This window comes from Lissotriton helveticus, chromosome 7 (assembly GCF_964261635.1).
Source record: "Lissotriton helveticus chromosome 7, aLisHel1.1, whole genome shotgun sequence".
Classification (NCBI taxonomy): Eukaryota; Metazoa; Chordata; class Amphibia; order Caudata; family Salamandridae; genus Lissotriton; species Lissotriton helveticus.
Genome location: NC_136068.1, coordinates 512,260,185 through 512,284,388, shown reverse-complemented (window position 1 = coordinate 512,284,388; position 24,204 = coordinate 512,260,185). Strand labels below are relative to the sequence as shown.

The 24,204-nt window shown below is 47.2% G+C and overlaps 1 protein-coding gene across 1 annotated transcript in view; it reads right to left on the bottom strand.

Moving 5' to 3' along the window:
* Window positions 1-2,054: 2,054 nt before the first annotated feature.
* The window catches only part of LOC144768685 (uncharacterized), a 9,047,330-nt gene continuing 9,025,180 nt past the window's right edge, over window positions 2,055-24,204 (bottom strand). The window contains exon 66 of the mRNA XM_078652515.1: window positions 2,055-2,197. Coding sequence (XP_078508641.1) covers window positions 2,184-2,197 — 14 coding nt within the window. The 3' untranslated portion in view covers window positions 2,055-2,183. The remainder of the gene's footprint in view (window positions 2,198-24,204) is intronic.

The following is a 24,204-nucleotide window of genomic DNA, read 5'->3' as shown; positions in this document are numbered from 1 at the left end:
GACGCCTCCTGGTCCTCGTGGCTGCAGAGTCAAGCTTCACCTATTCACACCTGAATCACCCGACATCGGTCGGCATTTGTCTATCGTGCCCCTGGTCACTGGCAAGCGACCCAGACTCTGTCCCCTCTGCTTTCAGGCTCCTCCCATTTTCGATCCAGCCTTGGATCACCCCGGAGACTTTTCACTACGATGGCAGCAGCACTTTGCAGCAGATTGCCATTGAAATCAACAAAGATTACCATTACCAAAAGACACCTATGCACCCAGCTTCCCTGGGTGAGGTAACTTGAGTACTACGGTGCTCCAGTGGGTGTTAGTCCTAGAACCCCTTAAGTCTGAAGGGGTTTGCTCAAAGTTCTCTACTAAGTGTCCTTAATCTTAAAATTTCCAACCACGACTTTCCCCACAGAAGCTAACGGCATCTTGCGGCTGTGTACTCACACTGCACACATCCACCGTGGGTCCCATGTGTCACTACCTTGGGTGGCTCCTTGTGGTCCCAGCGATTTTGCAGGCTTTGGGCCTTGTGTCTAGTCAAGTCGTGGTTCTTATACCACTTTCTTAATATATGGTTTGGCACGCCCCTAGGGCTCAACGTATATTGTGCTATTTACTGAAGTTCTATTGCATTGAAATTGTGTACTTTGCTCTGTAATCTCATAAAGAGAATACTAGAGAGTGTTTAGAAATAAATACATATATTTTATATACATACCTTGTGTGGTTCTCTTTTCATTTAGACATTCAAGAGGTTATAATTTGGTAAACCAAGCTGCTTTACACTCCTTCAAGACTTAGCCTGAAGGCTGCTCTCCATAATTACCACTAGGATAGTTTTCAATAAAGGTTGTCTTAAACCTATCATCAATAAGGGTTGTTTGGACTGGTGCAAGGTGCCCACTAGAATAGTGGACAGCATATGCCAGGCCAACTTCTCACAATAGCATTTTGCGACTCGCAATTTGTTGCAATTCACGAGTCGCAAATTGCTATGGTCGTAATTCTGGCCCTGAATGCTTTAGCAATGCTCTCTATGGAGAGAGACCTTTTTAAGAGAATCACAGACTTTAATATTCAAGTAATTGCAAAGATTGCAGCTATTAAAGACAGATGGGCTGATTTTGTCTACAAAAAGTGAACAGTTGTGTCAATCCTAACATTTCTTGAATAATGGTAGTTTGTGACCTGCTCAGTTTTTCTTCATCTGCTGTACAGATATCGGAGTCACTAAAATCATTGGTGTATACCGGACTTCAATCCGTCTAATGTAACATTTACCATATGGTTGCTCTGAAACTCAATACTGAGCACCCAGTCTAGTAGCCCTAGCCAAGTGAAAATTCCTCAACACTCTGAGGGACCTCCCTTACACTTGTGTAGGAACCTTCATTTAATTAGTTTGTTTTAGCAGCGCCTCGCTCATTAATTACCCTTATGAGTGTCAGTCTTGCTCGCTGCGCTCGCTCCCCACCAGGCACTCATCCAGAACTTTTATGCCTCACCACTTTCAAATGTTACCCGCTGCCACTGCATCTTCATGATTTTGATCTACAGTACACAGAAAGGGCCAACAATTAATGCCTCATGGTTATGAACCATTGCAGATGTATAGTAAGGGTCTCTGGGAGGGAACTACAGCATAATGTTATTTCAAACTGTATATCTAATGTATTACGCAATTAAATACAGACTTCATAAAGCAACACCTATAAAGTGAATATATCTTCCGCCGACCAGTATCAACAAACAGCAGTAAGGAAAGTAATTTAAAAATTAGATAGAGAAATCAGTCCATGGGTTCAAAAAAGAGTGGAAATTTCAACCATGTTTAAAGTAGTTTCTTTCCAATCCTAGAATCTCGAAATTAATGGACTTAAGTTATTTAAGCGTTAATGAACAATTTTATTTTGTTAAAAATTAGCAACAATTCATGTGTCTTAGATTCCAAAGCAATTCCACAATCTTAAACATATTACGTTTCTGGAGAACTCAGTGTATAACAAATAATATACATACAATGAGAAACAGGGACAACACAACATCATAAAGAATCTATAGTGGTGACATCTATCGTCAGTGCTGTCAGAGCACAACCATGTACAGAATTCCTCGTTGCACCTTCTACTGAGCAGTTGACATGCTTCAGCCAGGATATTCTGCTGCCCTTGGACTTCGTCAGGAAATCAATGACACCAATCTAGGTATAAACAGGAGAACATAGCTGTTAGGAATCAGCATTATAGATTTTTTGCTCATCATATATATTCTGTGATATGTTGATTCCTAACAGCTAGGCTCTGTTTTTTCATACCTAGATATTTTTATTTGAAAATGTCCGTTTTCTTATGTGGGTATATGGGTATATATATATATATAGATATATATATATATATATATATATATATATAGATAGATAGATAGATAGATAGATAGATAGATAGATAGATAGATAGATAGATAGATAGATAGATAGATAGATGTATATATATATATCTTTGCTCCTAGCACAATAAGTTATATTCCTGAAGACCATCTTAAAAAACTGCTATTGAAGTGAAATTACATTACTTAAAACCACTAAAATTCACCTGCAAAAGAACTTTATACAGCATACACTCTCGACCTCATACATTAATTCACTGATGTCATCTTAATTGATGATGGACAATATTGCATTTAATATCACAAATGACATCTGGCATCACTGATACCCCATATGACACCTCAAAATGCATTCTTGGTGACCACTTAATCAGCAAACGATGATTTGTTATGCGTAGCAGGTGCAATAGGAGAGATAAATAGACCGAGTTTATATTAAAACTTCACTTCCCTAGGCACAAACACATGAAGTACAAATCTACTAGGTACAATTAGGTACAATTACAGGTAGGAAGAGGTAAGAGATTAAAGTGGGGCTGAAGAACATTCTCTATGCATAACATCCAGAAGATTATGGATGGAGTACATGTGCACGAGGTACTGGTATTGGGGCAACGAGAGTTGGGTATCTTTGAAATTGCAATTTTTTGACAACCAGGCATTAGTGTGGGGGAGAGGAGTTGAAATGGTCTGCAGAGTAAGGTTACGAGGGCGTGCCTTATGCCTTACATCTGTAGGGTGTGTGTTTAGTTACTATCATGTGGTAGAAGAGAAATTATATTTTAGAGAGTGCCAAGGGTCAGGCTGAGTCAAGGCTCAATGAGTAATAACTGAGAAAGAAACAACAGAAAGCTTAGCAGAAAAGCACACATTGATTGTGTGTCTGTTTGAATGCTGATAAAGGCAGTGCCCACTGTGACCAGGAAGAAGCATAAAGGGTTTCAAGGCTATGGTTTAATCCTTGTTATCTTTCAGAAAAATCTCCAGTTAAATCATAAGGAATTAACTATCCCCTCGTCATCCAAATAAGTTTCTTCACTTTTCATTAGAAAAAACAAATCTCTTCATTTAAAACAAAATTAAAAGACTATGTTGCAATTTCTTTGTATTTTCTTTAAAATTCAACAGCCCACTTAAAAATATGCAAATCAGCCAAAAACTAGGCGACAGAAAAAAACTATTTCACAAATAATTTTTAAAGAAAATAAAGGGCAAATCTAGGACAGCGTACCCTTGTAGGCCACAGCCTTATAAGGTGGGAACATTGATACTGTAGTTTTAAGGAACAAGTTTACCTTCGGTAACGATGAACAAGTTACTTACCTTCGGGAACAATATATCTGTAAGAAACATATTAGTTATAGATTCCTTACCTTAGAATTACTCCCAAGCATCAGACTGGATCCGGAGAATTTTCGTCAGCAGTACCCCATGGTGTCGGAAGGTGACGTTGGTCAACTCCGCGTTCTTCGTTGGCATTGTGGTTGCTGAGATGACGTCGCGGTAGCTACGCAGATGCTGCCCTCGCGCTGATGTCAGTTCTGTACAGGACTTTCCACACCAGAGGAGCAGAGACATGCAAGATACTGACCACTGGTGCACAAATGTAGGGCCCCGAAAGGAAGTCCTTAACTCCAGAAATGAGTTTGCAGAACGGGGAGGATGGGTGGGGCAGTAAGGAATCTATAACTAACCTATGTTTCTTATAGTTACCAAAGGTAATTAACTTGTTCATCTGAAAGAAACAGTTAGTTTTAGATTCTTTACCTTAGAATGGATACCCCAGCAATACCTACCCCGGAGGTGGGTCTGTGAACTAAGTTCACACCAGAAAGTCATGGAGAACAGAATGGCCAGGAAAGCGTCTCTCCGGACTTGGCTGTCCATACAGTAGTGTTGGTGAATGTCTGCAGCGATGCCTGACAAATGTCATTAAGGGGGACTACTCGTCAGTGGTACCTGCCATTGCCCTGGTAAAATGGAGGTTCCTTCTTCGGGAAGGAATAACAGATTTTGATGTAAAGAATGGCCCGACCTTTCTTGGTGCTCACATAGCCAACAAAGAGCTGGTAATACACCCGGAATTGCTTTGTGCGATCCAGATAGAATGAAAGTGCACGTTTTGGATCCAGGCGGTGGAGCCCCTCTTCCTCTTTAGAAGGATGCAGGGGGAAGAAGGTGGGCAAAGTCATGGTCTGTCCTATGAGGAAAGAGGTAACGCTTCGCCTGTGAAGTAAGGCGCAACGCTTGGGGGTAGCTGAAGTAACTTTGGTGGTGCACTGAGGCCCAGGAGACCGCAGGGTCAACACCGCGACCGAGGCTCCGCCCCCTTTTAACCGGGGCTTTCAAAAACTGCTCGCCTGTGAAGTAAGGCGCAACGCTTGGGGGTCGCTGAAGTAACTTTGGTGGTGCACTGAGGCCCAGGAGAACGCAGGGCCAACACCGCGACCGAGGCTCCGCCCCCTTATCATCACTTCCTCATAGGTAACAACTCTTTCCCGCATCGCGGGACGCGCGCGGGTGGTGCCGGGCTAAGCCCGGGCAAAGGGCGGGCCCTCTGTGGCCCTCAGAGGCCTGAGGAGACTGGGCTGGGCCATAGATCTTGATTTTGACTCGAAGTGAGACTTTATTTTTATTCGTGATATTTGGGTGTTTGTTTAAAGTGCTTGTTTTTTTTGCCGACTGTTCCACTCCACTTCACTGGTCCTTTTATTGAGAGTTCTACTTAGTTGATGTGATATCTAAATGCCAAGCAGATAAACCCTTAGTTTTAGATTCTTTACCTTAGAATGGATACCCCAGCAATACCTACCCCGGAGGTGGGTCTGTGAACTAAGTTCACACCAGAAAGTCATGGAGAACAGAATGGCCAGGAAAGCGTCTCTCCGGACTTGGCTGTCCATACAGTAGTGTTGGTGAATGTCTGCAGCGATGCCTGACAAATGTCATTAAGGGGGACTACTCGTCAGTGGTACCTGCCATTGCCCTGGTAAAATGGAGGTTCCTTCTTCGGGAAGGAATAACAGATTTTGATGTAAAGAATGGCCCGACCTTTCTTGGTGCTCACATAGCCAACAAAGAGCTGGTAATACACCCGGAATTGCTTTGTGCGATCCAGATAGAATGAAAGTGCACGTTTTGGATCCAGGCGGTGGAGCCCCTCTTCCTCTTTAGAAGGATGCAGGGGGAAGAAGGTGGGCAAAGTCATGGTCTGTCCTATGAGGAAAGAGGTAACGCTTCGCCTGTGAAGTAAGGCGCAACGCTTGGGGGTAGCTGAAGTAACTTTGGTGGTGCACTGAGGCCCAGGAGACCGCAGGGTCAACACCGCGACCGAGGCTCCGCCCCCTTTTAACCGGGGCTTTCAAAAACTGCTCGCCTGTGAAGTAAGGCGCAACGCTTGGGGGTCGCTGAAGTAACTTTGGTGGTGCACTGAGGCCCAGGAGACCGCAGGGCCAACACCGCGATTGAGGCTCCGCCCCCTTTTCACCGGGGCTTTCAAAAACTGCTCACGCCTCCCACTCCGCGGGAGACGCTTCGCCTGTGAAGTAAGGTGCAACGCTTGGGGGTCGCTGAAGTAACTTTGGTGGTGCACTGAGGCCCAGGAGACCGCAGGGCCAACACCGCGACCGAGGCTCCGCCCCCTTTTCACCAGGGCTTTCAATAACTGCTCACGCCTCCCGCTCCGCGGAAGATGCTTCGCCTGTGAAGTAAGGCGCAACGCTTGGGGTTCGCTGAAGTAACTTTGATGATGCACTGAGGCCCAGGAGACTGCAGGGCCAACACAGCGACCGAGGCTCCGCCCCCTTTTCACCGGGGCTTTCAAAAACTGCTCGCGCCTCCCGCTCCGCGGGAGAGGCTTCGCCTGTGAAGTAAGGCGCAACGCTTGGGGGTCGCTGAAGTAACTTTGGTGGTGCACTGAGGCCCAGGAGACCGCAGGGCCAACACTGTGACCGAGGCTCCGCCCCCTTTTCACCGGGGCTTTCAAAAACTGCTCGCGCCTCCCGCTCCGCGGGAGACGCTTCGCCTGTGAATTAAGGCGCAACGCTTGGGGGTCGCTGAAGTAACCTTGGTGGTGCACCGAGGCCCAGGAGAGCGCAGGGCCAACACCGTGACCGAGGCTCCGCCCCCTTTTCTCCAGGGCTTTCAAAAACTGTTTGCGCTTCCCGCTCCGCGGGAGACGCTTCGCCTGTGAAGTAAGGCGCAACGCTTGGGGGTCACTGAAGTAACTTTGGTGGTGCACTGAGGCCCAGGAGAACGCAGGGCCAACACCGCGACCGAGGCTCCGCCCCCTTATCATCACTTCCTCATAGGTAACAACTCTTTCCCGCATCGCGGGACGCGCGCGGGTGGTGCCGGGCTAAGCCCGGGCAAAGGGCGGGCCCTCTGTGGCCCTCAGAGGCCTGAGGAGACTGGGCTGGGCCATAGATCTTGATTTTGACTCGAAGTGAGACTTTATTTTTATTCGTGATATTTGGGTGTTTGTTTAAAGTGCTTGTTTTTTTTGCCGACTGTTCCACTCCACTTCACTGGTCCTTTTATTGAGAGTTCTACTTAGTTGATGTGATATCTAAATGCCAAGCAGATAAACCCATTTCAGGGATGGGCACTATGGATAATTATTTGGTTAAAAAAGTTAACCAAATTGATAATGACAGAAGGGCTTCTTTAGGTCGGGGAAGTGCTTCATTGTCACAGGATGAGGTGCCTCTCCCAATAGTGGAGATACTCGTGCCTGATAACTCTGATATCAACAATAAGGATGTAACAATAACTGTAGCGCAGGTACATGCAGAAATACAGGAAGACACGCCAGATACTACTATTGAGGATGCTGAAACAGAACAGGTACAGTTAGTGCCGAGACCGGTGAGAAACTGTAGAAAATCTCAGCCTAAACGGGGGGGCAAGCATAACAAAAAAAGAGTAGAAATAGCTGCACCAGTGGATAATGGCCCGATTATAGGCTCCTGTCCTTCTGAGGGACATAAAGAGGATGGTACTACATTACTAATTAACCAACTTACCCTACTGATTGGTACCCTAGAAGGGAAAATTGTGAGAAAAATGGAGGAGTTAATTGGACCACTGTCAAGTAAGCTGGATACCTTAGCCCTAGAGGTAGATAGACTAGGCAGACTGTTAGCAGGACATAAGTTAGCGGTCTCGCCTGTCATACCTAAGGTTACGGGAACAAGACAGGGACTTATGAAGGAGGGTGTATCACAGACTAGTAGGCAAGTTACTGTAGCTGATAATCCTCCATTTGAACCCCCACCAAAAATTGATCTGACTGTGCAGACCTCAGTAGTTCAGGATGGTAGATTGGATTCTAGACAAACAAGAAGAAGTCTGTATATTAATCTTCCACCTGATTGCGCACCCTATGTGGCTGTCTTGACTAATGTTCCAACTCTAGAAGACCGTCTTGTCCAGCCACAAGGGGAATCTCATGATTCATTAAAAAATAAAACAGTAGCATGGTTAAATACTAACTGTGGATTCCCAATCGCATATTCGGAGGAAATCCTTTCAGTTAGAAGGGTTAACTGGATCGGCCCATCTAGAAAGGAAAATATTGGGGATTGTATTGTTGTTAATTTCAGACATCCTCAACATGTGGCAACTGTTTTATTAAGAGCCTCATCTTTACTGTGTAATGCGAATAGCATATGTGTACACCCATTAGGATATTTTTATACCCATTTGATTAAAGCCCCACCCAAACACAGGACCCATAGGCCACTGTTTCAATCACAGACTCCTGTTTTTACAGCACCATACTTGTATAATGTTGATAATCAAACTAGGAATGGGTTTATGGTGGAAACACAGAATAGATTTGATTCACTTTCTGGCCTTGAGGCATGTGATTGACGTGAGGAGACACTGGATCAAGGAAATGAAAAATCTGGTGAAACGGGTCTTAAGGAGATTATAAATGTGAAATTGACCAGTAATAATGTAATCTCCTGGAATGTTGCGGGATTGGGCACAAAGATGACAGATAGCAACAGGGTCAGATACATTAAGCAGTTCCTGATCATCTGTCTGCAGGAGACCTGGTTAGTGGATTGTGACTATTTTCTGGAGGGGTACAAGGCCTTCTATGTTCCTGCTACAGCATCTTGCAGAGGTAGACCTAAGGGGGGCCTGGTCACTTTTATTTCTGTAGCACTCTCTTGTAAAATACGTAGAGTTCTTACAGGCAATGATGGAATCATTGGTTTTGTACTTAATGGAGAAAACTGTCTTTTAGGTCTGGTACATTTTTATAATGCAGTTAATTATAACTTAGCTTCAAGTTTTATATTAGCATTAAATGCATTTATTAACACCTCAATGAAGGCATGCTCCCATAATCTTATGATTATGGGCGATTTTAATGTTCATCCGTGTGGTGACCCCCTGCTTAAAAGTCTCTCAGATTTGTATTGTGGTCGTCTCGAGGGCTTGCACCTGGAACATACAGTGGAGGGGGACGTTTTTAACGATTTATTGAATAACCTGGATTTATCACTGGCTATGGCACTGAGGGATCCCTCGAAGTGCTTTGATATTCCAACTTTTAAGGGGCATGGGAAGGGCACCTTTATTGATTATGTCTTACTCTCTGTGTCAATGCAGACCTTTGTGGACTCTTTCATTATTGAACACAGTGAATTTAGTGATCATAATCCACTGACTGTATATTTGAAAGGTCCATGGGTAGGCAAGGAAGAACAGAATTGAACTACGGGTAGGCTGAGTACTACGGATGGTAGACGGCAACTTAAATGGTCTATGATCACTCCTGATTTATTGTATAAAGACATTAAGACCAATTGCATTGAGGAAATCGCAAAATGTACACGAGAAGGGACGGAACCAAGTCAGGTTCTAAGTGCTTTTCAAAATATCTCAGATAAGGTGTCTCAGCTGATGTCAGTCCCAGTAAAGCATAAAGAGAGAGGGGGACCCAGGTGGTTCAATCATGACTGCTCTAGGGCTTCACGTAATCTAAGGTCGGCCCTGGCAGCAAATCCCAGAATAAAAGAGAACATTCAACAGTGTAGGAAAGAATATAAATCAGCTATTAATAGACGCAAGGAATTTTTAAGAGAAGAGGCTTGGAGTGAGATTCTCAACCCCTCTACCTTAAAGAGTAGCACTAGATTCTGGGCGGTAGTAAAAAGACCCTTTTTGGTCCAGGATCCAGGGGACGGCTTAGAATGCTGCATAGCAAAGGAGGAATGGGAAGCACACTTCACGCAACTGTATAGTTGCTCGACGAGTGATAATTTTAGTCTCGCTCCTTGCAATAGCGGTGATCCTATTAAATTTGAAAGAGGTGAGGTTATTGAGGGAATAGTGGGGCTTACTGCTGGGAAAGCCCCGGGACCGGATGGGATTCCGCCAGATCGATATAAGTCAGAGCCCGGTTTCTGGGCTCTCATTCTGGAATTGGTCTTTAATGCAGCCGCCAAAATTGGCTGTCTGCAGTCATGGGGGGTCTCGACGATTGTCTCTGTCTTCAAGAAAGGGGACAAGGGTAGCCCCCTTTGTTATAGACCTATTTATCTAATTGATTCCATGGTTAAAATAGTGGGCAGAATCCTACTGCAGAGACTTTCTGATTGGGCGTTGGAAAATGGTATTTTGTCCATCTCTTAGTATGGCTTCTGCAGTGGCCGCTCTACCATAACACAGTGCCTCAACCTCTTTTTAATATTAAACAAGTATACTGTTGCTCAAAAGGGCACTGTCCATCTTGCCTTCATGGATCTGTCATCAGCTTTTGACTGTGTCAATAGGGGAAAGCTGTGGCAGTCCATGAGGGACAAGGGTGTGGACAGTGGGATTGTCAACTTTCTCATTGATTTACATAGCAATACCGTAGCCAATGTCAGATATTCTCAGGATTTGTCCGTAGCTGGTAATTTTAACATTAGGAAGGGTGTGCGTCAAGGATGCATTCTCGCCCCTTTTCTTTTTAATCTTTATATCAATGAGCTCGATAGCATATTGCAGAATGTAATGGCCGACTGTCCCAGAGTAGGCCGGCGGGGTATTCCGGTTCTTTTATACGCAGATGATGCGGTTTTAATATCTAGAACAGAGAAAGGTCTCCAAGCCCTATTAAATGCTTTTAAGACATTTATGATGGACCGAGACCTTCTGGTTAATAATTCAAAATCCTTCATTATGCAAGTTGGCCAACAACCAAGAAGGAACTTCATTTTTCAAATGGATGATGTAGCTATCCCCATTTCAAAATCATTCTCATATCTTGGGGTTCTTTTTGACTCCAAACTTAGTTGGGGTCTCCACCTTGACAAAAAGAAAAGAGAACTGGCAAAGGTGAATGCTACTATTTTTAATTTTGCAACAAAACTGGGGAAAAAACCCAATAATGCCACGTTAAAACTGTATAATGCTAAATCTGTGGCAACTGCCACTTATGGCATTGAAATATGGGGCTATGTGGCCGGTGAGCAACTACAGATTGCTGAAAACTCCTTTATGAAACGTCTTTTATGTGTTCCTGCAGGCACATCTAATTTTGTAGTACATGAGGAGTTAGGGGCACACTATCTATGTGATATTTTTTCACTACGCCCGCTGACTTGCTGGCTAAAATTGTGGTTGAATGAGGATATACCACTGACTCACCTGATTGTGAGAGATTATCTGTCTCAGGATAAGGCAATGGGAACACCCTGGTTAAAATATTTGAAACTAAACTTTTCACGGCTTGGTCGTTTGGAACTTTTTGAGGATCCGAGCAGGATTGTAAAGGGTGATGTGGAGGTAGTTAAGCGCGCATTCCTTATGGACAGAAAGCTCAAAAGAGAAGGTGAGGAGCTCCTGAAAGCCAGTGTAAGAAAATGTGCTATGTTAAAAACATGTGATACAATGGAGCCTTATTTATTGGGCTCGCTGTCTTCGCATGAGAAGTTTCTCCTAACAAGGTTCAGATTAAATCTTTTTCGCCGTCTGTTGTTTAGGCCAAAAAATGATGTTTTTATTAAACCTACTGCACCCTGTGGCTGTGACGGTAAGTCTCCACAGGATATGCAGCATTTTATATTTTTATGTAGATTTTATGAATATCCCCGTAAACGCTTTCTGTTAGATCTTTTAAAGAAACTTAATTTTAATCAGATCAGACCGGCATTATTGTATTTGCAACTTTTGCACAGTGATAGTATTCTTCTAGTAACTGAATTTTTAAAACTGTCTATTAAGCTGAGAAATTGCTTGGATCAATGATGGTACATCTATTGACTTGATTATCTTTTTATATGAATTTCCAATGTATGGAATTTGTTGTATTCTGCACTTTTGCACTTTATCACTCATGTTCTGTAATTATTGTACGTTTTTTTGTGTCTTAAATTGTTTATAATATTCATGTACTTTTATGGTTTGAACTAAAACCGAATAAAGTCTCTTTACTTACTAAGAGGTAACCACTTTGGGAAGGAAAGAAGGCTTTGTGCATAAGAAAACTTTTTCCGGATGAACAGCCAGGAAAGGAGGGTTGGAAGAAACAGCCTGAAGCACATTCACTCTGCGAGCAGAGGTGATGGAAACCAAAAAGGCAGTTAGGGCATCAAAAGTCTGAGAGGAGAGTTATGTAGCGGCTCAAAAGGAGAGCAAGTAAGGTAGGTCAGAACCAGGTCCAAGTCCCACTAGGACATTGTGAAAGGAATAGGAGGAAACAAGTAAGTGATGCCCTTAAGGAACCAATTTACAAGACAGCACTTGAAAAGAGATGGCTGATCGGGAAGCCGAAGAGAGGCCGAAATGGCCGAAAGATACCCTTATGGAGTGCCCAGAGCAGAGCACTGCTGGGACAAAGAAAGAATGAAGAGGAGAACCTCTGAAAGGGGAGCAGAAAGGGAATCCACAGACTTTGCACCGCACCATGCCACAAATTTGTTCCATCTACAGGCGTATACCATTTTGGTGGAGGGACGCCTGGCTGCCAAGATAATGTTAAAGACTTCCAAACTAAGGTCGAAAGCTGTCAACAGTCGCTGCTCAATCTCCACGCATAGAGGTGCAGAGTTGACAGATTCGGGTGGAGAACCCTTCCCTGCTGCTGCGACAGAAGATCATCCTGAAGGAGCAGCCTGATCGGAGGATCGACACTCGTGCTCAGAAGCTCTGGATACCAGATTCTCCTTGCCCAGTCCGGTGCCACAAGAATGACTTGGACCCGGTCACTCCTGATCTTCTTCAGAACCCTTGGCAGGAGTGGTATGAGCGGAAAGGTGTACGACAGAGACCTGAACTCCGCTCACTACGAAACGCGTCGCCGAGCGATAGCCGCCTTTGAAACTCCAGCGTGCAGTACTGCTGACATTGCGCTTCTCTTTGGAGGCAAACAAATCTAACCAAGGTTCTCCCCACTACTGAAAGAGACCCTGCATCATCTCCGACTGGGGACGCCATTCATGATCTTGAAGGCATCGACAACTGAGGATGTCCTTTCTGGTATTCAGAGAACCTGTCACTAGGGATATGCCCACTGTTCCAGCCATGTACAAAGACACAAGGCATCTCGACAAAGAGTCCACAAACCCACCCCCCCCTGCTTGTTGCAGTACCACATGGCGCTGGGGTTGTCCGTGTACACCTGCACCAGCTTACTTGATAGAGGGAAGAAATGCTTTCAATGCCAACAGAATCCCTTGGAGCTCCAACAAGTTTATGTGACCAGTGACCCCTGATCTCCGCCTCTCCCATGAGGCCGCCCCATCCCAGAAGTGACGCATCCGTCACAACTGTGAAATCTGCTTGGGGAAGGGAGAGAGGTCTGCCGTTGACCCAATCGTGGTTTGTTAAAAACTACAGCAGACCCTTCGCAGTTCCTTCCGAGATCTGAACCACTTAGGTGTGATTCCCCCGATACTGTGCCCATCGGAACTTCAACTCCCATTGCAGAGGCTGCATACGCAACCTGACGTACGAGTTACTTACCTTCGGTAACAATGTATCTGGTAGAGATGATTCTAGCTGCAGATTCCTTCATGTAGAAATATCCCCAGGCGTGAGACTGGATCCGTAAACTTTTCTGCCACAGCATCCCTGCACACTGGGGGCGGGCGACATCACGCGACTTGGCCCAGGCATCGTCCACATACGTGACGTCAGCGAGGTCACATAAGCACCCGCCCGGCGCACCTACGTCAGTTTTCTTCGGAGAACTTTTCCGCACCACGACGCGGAACCACCAGATAAAAAACTGTGGAAGCATGGGACCAGTGTGCGAAGAGCAGAAAAAATTGAAAGAAACAGTGACTAACAACACCACCAGAGTAGTGTCAACACCGCAGAACCCAAAGGCAGGCAAAGAAGAAAGAACAAGCAGAGCCCTGCGCAGCCACCCTGCCAGCACATAGACAGCCTCCCAACCCTGTGCCCCTGAGGCAAGGAACATGCGTAAAAGTCATGGCACATGGAGTAAACCTACCACCCCCATCCTGAGCAAGGAAGGGAACCAGTCCCAAGATAGACAGGGACAACAAACTCCCAAGCCACCCCAACGAACAAGTTCGGTAATGCTTTTTCTGGTAGATACAGTATCTTCCTGTGGATTCCTCACCATGTGAATATCCCCCCTGCATCAGCAACATTCGGAAAACACTTTTGTAGCACGCTGGCGTGGACGATGTCACAGGAGCACGGCATCGCGCGCGACTCCGGCTGACGTCACCGACTCCTTATAAGGCCTACGTCGGCGTGATGACATCAGTTCCGCCCTTTTTTCCGTGCCTTCGAGGCACCCGGACGGACCAATGACAGTAGATATACATATATACAGTGTACATCATACAAACAATTCAAAACTGCACACATAGTGCGTAGCAAAGGTATGAAAAACTCAATATATATACAAATATAAATATAAATATACATAAAAATACATAAATTCAGGTATAGCAGAGTGGACAACAGGGAGGCGGGTGGGTCAGTGAGAAATCCACAGGCAGATACTGTATCTACCAGAAAAAGCATTACCGAAGGTAAGTAACTTGTTCTTCTGATAGATACATCTGCCAGTGGATTCCTCACCTTGTGAATAGAGTCCAACAGCAGTCCCCACTCCCGGAGGAGGGTGTCCACTCTTCTATACCAGAAAATCCTGGAGGACAGAACGCGCAAAGTGGCCGTCCCTCCTCACCTCGGTATCCAAGCAGTAATGCTTAGCGAAAGTGTGGAGGGAGGACCAAGTCGCGGCTCTGCAACTATCCTCAACAGTTACACCTCTAGATAAAGCAGAAGTAGCAGACTTTGCTCTAGTAGAGTGAACTCTTATACCCTCAGGAGGGTCCTTACCCGCCAGGGAGTAGCAGATCTTGATGCATAATATTATCCATCTTGAAAGAGTGCGCTTGTGCACAGATCTTCCTTTCCTGCAGCCAGCAAATCCAAGGAACAGCTGGTCATCCAACCTAAACTCCCTAGTCCTGTCCAGGTAGAAGCACACCGCCCTCTTAGGGTCCAAGCGATGAAGCCTCTCCTCCTCCTTGGAAGGGTGAGGGGGAGGATAAAAGGTAGGAAGGGTAACGGACTGTCCTAAATGGAATGGAGTAACCACCTTCGGCAGAAAAGCAGCCCTGGTCCTGAGAACCATTCTTTCAGCATGAATGGTCAAGAATGGGGGCTTTGAGCTAAGAGCTTGAAGCTCACTTACCCTCCTTGCCGAGGTAATTGCCACCAGAAAAATAGTCTTAAAGCACAAAAGTCTCAAGGGACATGAGTGTAAGGGTTCAAAAGACGAACCCATCAAGAACGTAAGAACAAGGTTCAAATCCCATTGAGGAACAATAAAAGGTGTAGGAGGAAATTTATTGGTAAGGCCCTTAATGAAACGTAAAACAATAGGAGATTTAAATAAAGAGGGCTGGTCTGAAAAACAAAGGAAAGCCAATAAGGCTGACAAATAACCTTTGATAGTTGCCACAGCAAAACCCTGCTGGGCCAAGGAAAGTGCAAATTGTAGTATATTGGACAAACGAACCTTTAAAGGATCAACTGATTTATCCCCGCACCAAGCAACAAATTTCGACCATCTATAAGAATAAATGGGCTTGGTGGAGTCACGCCTGGCTGACAAGATGACATCTACCACATCGTGCGGGAGAGAAAAGGAACTCAGGTTGCCCCCCGTTCATTCTCCAGGCATGAAGGTGTAAGGTCTGGAGGTGGGGGTGTAGAACCTGCCCCTCCATCTGGGAGAGGAGATCTGCCCTGTGAGGGAGACGGAGCGGCGGGCACGAGGAGAGGTGGAGAAGATCTGTATACCACACCCTTCTGGGCCAATCCGGGGCGATCAATATAACTTGGGCCCGGTCTTGGCGAATCTTCCTCAGAACCCGAGGAATCAAGGGTATGGGAGGAAACGCGTAAAGGAGTTGCGAGTCCCAACTCAACTGAAATGCGTCCCCCAGTACTCCTTGCATCGGAAACTGAAGACTGCAGAATGACGGGCAGTGAGCATTCTCGTGAGTGGCAAACAGGTCCACCTGAGGAGTGTGAGAAGTTGGCCTGATATGCAGTGCTCACTATTCTAGTGATCACTATGTATCAGTCCAAACAACCCTTATTGATGATTGGTTGTAAGTCAACCTTATAGACCAGCTATCCTAGTAGCATGGATACGAGCAGTCTAAGGCTAAGACTCTAGAGGGCGTGTTAAGCCAGCTGTTTTACCATCACATTACCCCTTGAACACCAAGTGAAAGGACACCACACAAGTTGTTATGAAAATAAACAGATATTTATTTATAACAAGACTACCCTGAACTCTTTATGAGTCAGGGACCTAAGCACAATACAAAACTCTTAAGAAAATACTTTAAGTCGCACAATTTACACAAATGCCCTAGGGGCACGAAAAACCATATACACAGTAAGTGGAATGCGAACTTGCTAGCAGGTAAGTAATACTTTTCTAGACTTAGGAATCGCTAGGCCTACAATTCTAAACACTGGGATTAGATGCAGGAGGCCTGTGGACGTCGTGTGCAGAGTGGGAACTCTCACGCGTAAGGCGGGAAAAAGTCTATGGAGGCTAGCAGTTGCAAAGTTACTGTTCTCGGGCGAACCCGACTAGGTGGATCAAAAACGGGAGTGGATCCGAACACTTAGGGTGTTGGACTATGATGGAGCACCGGAGTACTCAGGTTACCTAGCCCAGGGGCTGCGGCTGCATAGGGTTGAAGTTGCGTCGGAAACCCTCGTTGAAGATCCAGGAGCCTGAAGAAAGAGTTGCTGGCAGGCGGCCAGTGAAGAAAGTTCGGAGTGATCCAAGCCTGGATCAGGGAAGAAGAAGACCTGAAAGCAGAGGGGACCAAGTTCTGAATCACTAGCCAGTGATTAAGTGGGCACCAGGATGGCACCGGGCGAAGTCACCGCAGTCAGGTGAGTGGGCGCTGCTGGGCTCTGCAGTCTCTCGGACCAGGAGGCGTTGTCGGCGACCAGGATGGAGGTGTGAGCTGTCCCACGAAGGTTCTTGCTGTCGACGTCGCTGGACCCAGGATTGGGCAACAAGTCTTGGCAAATGCAAGGCCCACGCGGTGGACCTAAAATGGTGTCTTGAGTGGACCAGGAGGGTCCAGGGTGCTCCTCTTTTGGAGGGGAGCAAGGGCTAGTCTGGAGCAACCAGACCAGCAGTAGTTGTTGTCGTGGAGCGTCGTGAAGGGGCCACTAGCCAACGGGCAAGCGACCTGGACAACGCGGTGAGCAGCAAAAAGCAGAAGGGCCCCACGCCGATCTCGTGGATGCAGGGGGGCTGGACTTCGGTGCTGGAGCTGCTCAGGGTCGGGGCTTCTCTTACCCCAAGGCACTCAGTCGAGGGTCACTCAGGCGTCGTGCTGGACAAGCGTCGTGCAGTTCTGAAGATGGCCGGTCCCTCGCGGTCTCGTCACACCCACGGATCACAGCTGGGCTGATGATGCAGGTTGAGGTCAGAGGTGCCAGGGAAGCCGGTTCTCGTCGTGCTGGAGCAGTCTTGCTCCGAAGGAGAGACTGGCAACAAACCGCGATGCTTGGTTGGTGCCTGCTGCTGCAGGGTGACTACTCCTTAGTCACAAGGGTGAAATCTTGAGAAGAGTCTTGAGTTCCTTCTTGCAGAAAGTAGTTTCAGGATTCAAAGATGATCTGATTTGGAAGGGGGCCAGTTCCTACCTTTATCCTGAAAAAGGGGGCTGGCACGCGACTAAGTCCTGCCCTATGGGTGGGACTAGGAGGGGGGTGGTTACACCCCTTTCCTTTGGCGGGCTTTCCCCAGGCCAGGGGCTGGAGTGCCCCTAGAACTGGTTTCAGCCGGCCTATGCACAGTGAGCACCGGGGTGCCACTTGCAGTCACCTTCCTCTAAAGCCCTGCCTACCTAGGATACACAAAATCCTGTCTGGGACGGTGCTGGCACCGCCCCTGACAGGAAACCCTTTGTCCTTGCCTCCTGCTCTGGGAGGACTCCCAGCAGCAGGAGGGCAGACATGTGTCTCGGTGGCAGCATCCATTTTGTGGAGCTAAGGCTATGTCGGACTTTAATCGGGGTTACAGGTTACATACATGTCGTGTCCCTCTAGAAGGGTGGAATGCTAACCCCGTCACCAGAATTGGCGAGGGGTTAGTATTCCAATTCGTATGACACCTTACGCGACATGTTTTGATAAAGCGATACCAGAGTTGGCATATAACCGCGAGGATTATAATGCACTTAAGAGTATATGGTATGCGATATCATGGAAACGGCTAAGGGATGGATCCCGAAAGCCGCAGACAGGCTCAGCTCATGCCAGAGCACTATCTCACACGATTCCAAGCACTCTGCCTTCAGGTTTGTTAAGGCCTGCCATAGGAGTGACTGATAGGAGATCTGTGTGTCCATTTAGGTTTAGATATAGGAATACTATATCTACAGCAGAGGGTGGGTACACCACTCTGCCCCAGCTGTCAAGCAGCCAGTTGTGTCTGATTTAGTTAGCCAGCCCAGGGGTGGCATAATGCAGGTGGCATGGGCATTCTTCAACCCAAAGGGCATTACCACAAACTGATAATGACCACCAGGGGTAGAAAATGCTGTCTTGGGCCTGGCTTCCTCAGCTAACCTGATTTGCCAGTACCCAGCTGTCAGGTCAAATGTGCTTAAGTAGTTGGCAGAAGCCAATCTATCTATCAGTTCATCTGCCCTTGGTATTGGGTGGGCATCAGTCTTAGTGACTGCATTGAGGCCTCTGTAGTCTACGCAAAACCTCATCTCTCTCTTACCACCCTGGGTGTGAGGCTTTGACACTAGAACTACTGGGCTAGCCCAAGGGCTATCTGAGGGCTCAATGACTCCCAACTCCAACATTTTCTGCACTTCTGTTTTGATGCAGTCTCTGACATGATCAGGCTGTCTGTAGATTTTACTCTTGACAGGCAGGCTGTCTCCAGTGTCAACCTCATGGGTACACCAATCAGTTTGGCTGGGTGTCAGAGAGAACATATGTCTGAAGGATTGCAGAACTTGCCTGCAATCCTGTTGCTGATGTTCAGAGAGGCTGCCACAAAAGACAACACCATCTACTGATCCATCATCAGGATTCTGAGTGAGCAGGTCTGGGAGAGGGTCACTCTCTTCCTCCTGTCCCTCATCTGTGGCCATGAGCAAGCTCATGTCCTTCCTGTCGACATATGCCTTGAGCCTGTTCACATGGAGCACCCTGAGGGGGCTCCTGGGGGTTCCAAGGTCCACCAGGTAGGTGACCTCTCCCTTTTGCTCAATGATGGTGTGGGGCCCAGACCATTTGTCTTTGAGGGCTGCTGGGGCCACTGGCTCCAGTACCCACACCTTCTGTCCAGGCTGGTATACAGTCAGGACAGCCTTTTGGTCATGCCAAGCTTTTTGGAGTTCTTGGCTGGCCTCTAGGTTTTTAGATGCCTTCTCCATGTATTCAGCCATCCTGGAGCGGAGACCAAGTACATAGTCCACTATGTTGGTTGCAGGCTTTTTGAGAGGTCTCTCCCATCCTTCCTTCACCAAACACAGGGGTCCCCTTACAGGATGCCCATACAGAAGTTCAAAAGGGCTGTAGCCAACCCCCTTCTGTGGACCTCTCTGTAAGCAAACAAGAGGCAGGGGATCAGGACATCCCATCTTCTCCTAAGAGTTTCAGGTAGTCCATGAATCATCCCTTTGAGGGTCCTGTTGAATCTCTCAACAAGCCCATTGCACTGTGGATGATAGGGTGTGGTGAACTTGTAGTTAACACCACATTCCTTCCACATTGCAGTCAGATATCCTGACATGAAGTTTGCACCTCTGTCAGAAACAACCTCCTTAGGGAAGCCCACTCTGGAGAACACTCCAACTAGGGCTCTTGCCACTACAGGTGCTGTAGTGGTCCTAAGTGGAATAGCTTCAGGATACCTGGTGGCATGGTCCACCACCACCAGTATAAACTTGTGCCCTGATGCTGTCTGGGGTTCCATTGGACCAACAATGTCAATCCCCACTCTTTCAAAGGGAACCCCCACCACAGTTAGTGGTATGAGGGGGGCCTTTGTTGTGCCACCTGACTTACCACTGGCTTGGCAAGTGACACAGGAGCGGCAAAACTCCTTGGTATTCTCATTCATGTGGGGCCAGTGAAAGTGTGAGACAAGCCTGTCCCACGTCTTTGTCTGACCTAAGTGACCTGCAAGGGGAATCTCATGGGCCAAGGTGAGAAGGAAACCTCTCAGAGACAAGGGGATGACCAGCCTCCTGGTTGCACCAGGCTTGGGGTCTCTTGACTCAGAGTACAGGAGTCCATCTTCCCAGTATACCCTGTGGGCACCTGTGGCATTCCCTGCAGCCTCAGCAGCAGCCTGCTGTCTGAGGGGTTCAAGGGAAGGGCAGTCTAACTGTGCCTTCCCCAGGTCTTCTCTGGAGGGTCCCCCTGAGCCCGGAAACTCAACTTGATCAAGTTCAAGCTCTTTAGGCTCAGTTTCCCTCAGCTCTCTCAGATCAGCCTCCTCAGAGACTTGATCCTCAACCTGGGGCAAGGGGGAAGGCAAAGCCTTACCCTTACTGCTCTTCTTCTTGGAAGGTGTCTGGTCCTTTCTTCCAGGATCCAGCACCTGTTCAGTGGGGCATTTTCTGGCCTGTGACCTAGTCACAGCAAGCACATGTGCTGGCAAGCCTAACATTTCCATGTGAGTCCTCTGCTCCACTTCTGACCATAGGGATGACTCCAAATCATTGCCCAACAAACAATCCACTGGGAGGTCTGAACTAACCACAACTTTCTTTTGGCCACTTACCCCTCCCCAGGAGAAAGCAACAATCGCCATACTATGACTGGTAGTGACGTTGCTGGCATTGGTCACCAGGAAATCTGTACCTGGCATGATCTGTCCAGGGTCCACAAAGTTAGGTGTCACCATGGTGACACTGGCACAAGTGTCCCTATAGGCCTGAGCCATTTTGCCATTTATTAAAGGTGTCTGCCTGTATTTGCCCAAAGTATTGGGACTTACATCAGGGGACATATCCATATCCCCTGTACAGACAAGGACAGCCTGAGTGAGTGTGCCAAGTAAGTTGTCAGACTCCTCAGTTCCCAAGGTTAACCCAACTAATCTCTTGGGAGGTGCACTACCACTACTGACTGTACTAGGGGGTGCAGTTGCTTTAGGGGCTGTAGTGGTAGAGGTTTGCCCTCCTCTTTTGGTGCACTCACTAAACCAGTGAGACTTACTTTTACAGTACTGGCACCACCTTTTTGACTGGCCTTCTTGAGTCTTCTTTTTCTGCTGTGAAGCCTGACCCCCACCCTCTTTGGTTTGTTGGGGACCTGTTGAAGACTTCTGGTCATTTTGTTCACTCTTAGTGTTACCCTTCTGGTCTGCTTTCTTCTGACCACCCTGGTTCTGGTTCTGGTTCTGCTTGATCCTTGTTCTGACCCATTTGTCTGCCTTCTTTCCCAATTCTTGGGGAGAGGTCAGATCTGAATCAACAAGGTGCTGGTGCAACAACTGGTTCTGACAGTTATTTTAAATTTGTTCTCTCATCATAAGATTATACAATCCTGTGTAATCAGTAACCTTGCTACCCAGCAACCAGCCCTCCAAAGCCTTAGTGGCACTATCCACAAAGTCAGACCAGTCCTGAGACTGAGTTTTCTGGGTGTCTCTGAACAGCAACCTGTACTGTTCAGTGGTTAAACCAAACCCATCAACCAGTGTATTCTTCAGGACCTGGTAATTGTTAGCATCCTCCACTCTTGTAGTGAGGAGCTTATCTCTACCTTTGCCATCAAAGGAGAGCCACAGTATAGCTGCCCACTGACTTTGGGGAATGCCCTGCACAGTGCAGGCCCTCTCCAAAGCAGCCATCCATTTCTGGATGTCATCCCCTTGCTTAAAGGGGGGCACTATTTTTGTCAGGTGTTTCGTATCTAAACCCTTCTCTCTATCTCTTGGGAGATTGCTGCCACCATTGGGAGCTAACCCACTCATCTGCTGCTCTCTAGCAAAGGCAAGCTTTTTTTTGGCCAGGGCAAGTTCTTCCCTTTCAATCCTCAGAGTAGCCTGTCTCATCCTAGCTTCATGCTCCATTCTCTGAGGGGAAGTCAATCTCCTCTGGGGAGAGTTCCTTCTCCTCTGAGAAGAGGCATTAGAGTGCAGAGATCTATTGGAGTCCCTAGAAAGAGATCTATCTCTCCTAACTCCAAGGTTAGGCCTACTTAGGGTCAGTACTGGGGGTCCCCCAGATCCTAGCCCAAGCAAGTCTATGTTGGCCCTAGTTAGCCTTCTGACTACCTCCAGACCTTTGTCTACCTCATCCCCAGAGAGTTCCTCAGGATCCTCCTCCTCAACTGCATTTACAGTGTTGTGGAGGTCTGGATCACCAAGGTGCCCTTCTAAGGCTGGCATATTCCCATCTCCCTGAGATGCTTTCCTAGCATCATAAGTCTCTAAGAGACCTAACAGAAAGGGAGTGGTGGGGTTAGACCCCTGTTTCAATTTCCTGGAGGTACACAAGTGTCTCAACTCCTGGAAATTGAGAGCTGCATATCTTGAGCTGACCTGTGGAGGGTCAATAACCACAAGGGGAGTCTCTGAAGACTCTCCATGGGTAGACATGCTTTTCTAGTGAGGTGTAAGTGGTGCACTTACCTACACTATATGTTTACCTACTGATCCCTTGCTAGAGTTGTAGTTTAGGGTGTGCTAGGCCCTAGGAGCTACAACAGCTGGTTCAGTAGAACTCAGAGTATTCTAAGCTAAGTTATATGTACCTTTAGTACTTATGTGATCTTTCACAAGATATTCTTAGGATATGTGTGGTAAAACAACAGCAAGCTCAAATCCCAACCGCTGCTCACCAATGTGAGAAGTTGGCCTGATATGCAGTGCTCACTATTCTAGTGATCACTATGTATCAGTCCAAACAACCCTTATTGATGATTGGTTGTAAGTCAACCTTATAGACCAGCTATCCTAGTAGCATGGATACGAGCAGTCTAAGGCTAAGACTCTAGAGGGCGTGTTAAGCCAGCTGTTTTACCATCACATTACCCCTTGAACACCAAGTGAAAGGACACCACACAAGTTGTTATGAAAATAAACAGATATTTATTTATAACAAGACTACCCTGAACTCTTTATGAGTCAGGGACCTAAGCACAATACAAAACTCTTAAGAAAATACTTTAAGTCGCACAATTTACACAAATGCCCTAGGGGCACGAAAAACCATATACACAGTAAGTGGAATGCGAACTTGCTAGCAGGTAAGTAATACTTTTCTAGACTTAGGAATCGCTAGGCCTACAATTCTAAACACTGGGATTAGATGCAGGAGGCCTGTGGACGTTGTGTGCAGAGTGGGAACTCTCACGCGTAAGGCGGGAAAAAGTCTATGGAGGCTAGCAGTTGCAAAGTTACTGTTCTCGGGCGAACCCGACTAGGTGGATCAAAAACGGGAGTGGATCCGAACACTTAGGGTGTTGGACTATGCTGGAGCACCGGAGTACTCAGGTAACCTAGCACAGGGGCTGCGGCTGCATAGGGTTGAAGTTGCGTCGGAAACCCTCGTTGAAGATCCAGGAGCCTGAAGAAAGAGTTGCTGGCAGGCGGCCAGTGAAGAAAGTTCGGAGTGATCCAAGCCTGGATCAGGGAAGAAGAAGACCTGAAAGCAGAGGGGACCAAGTTCTGAATCACTAGCCAGTGATTAAGTGGGCACCAGGATGGCACCGGGCGAAGTCACCGCAGTCAGGTGAGTGGGCGCTGCTGGGCTCTGCAGTCTCTCGGACCAGGAGGCGTTGTCGGCGACCAGGATGGAGGTGCGAGCTGTCCCACGAAGGTTCTTGCTGTCGACGTCGCTGGACCCAGGATTGGGCAACAAGTCTTGGCAAATGCAAGGCCCACGCGGTGGACCTAAAATGGCTTCTTGAGTGGACCAGGAGGGTCCAGGGTGCTCCTCTTTTGGAGGGGAGCAAGGGCAAGTCTGGAGCAACCAGACCAGCAGTAGTTGTCGTCGTGGAGCGTCGTGAAGGGGCTACTAGCCAACGGGCAAGCGACCTGGGCAATGCGGTGAGCAGCAAAAAGCAGAAGGGCCCCACGCCGATCTCGTGGATGCAGGGGGGCTGGACTTCAGTGCTGGAGCTGCTCAGGGTCGGGGCTTCTCTTACCCCAAGGCACTCAGTCGAGGGTCACTCAGGCGTCGTGCTGGACAAGCGTCGTGCAGTTCTGAAGATGGCCGGTCCCTCGAGGTCTCGTCACACCCACGGATCACAGCTGGGCTGATGATGCAGGTTGAGGTCAGAGGTGCCAGGGAAGCCGGTTCTCGTCGTGCT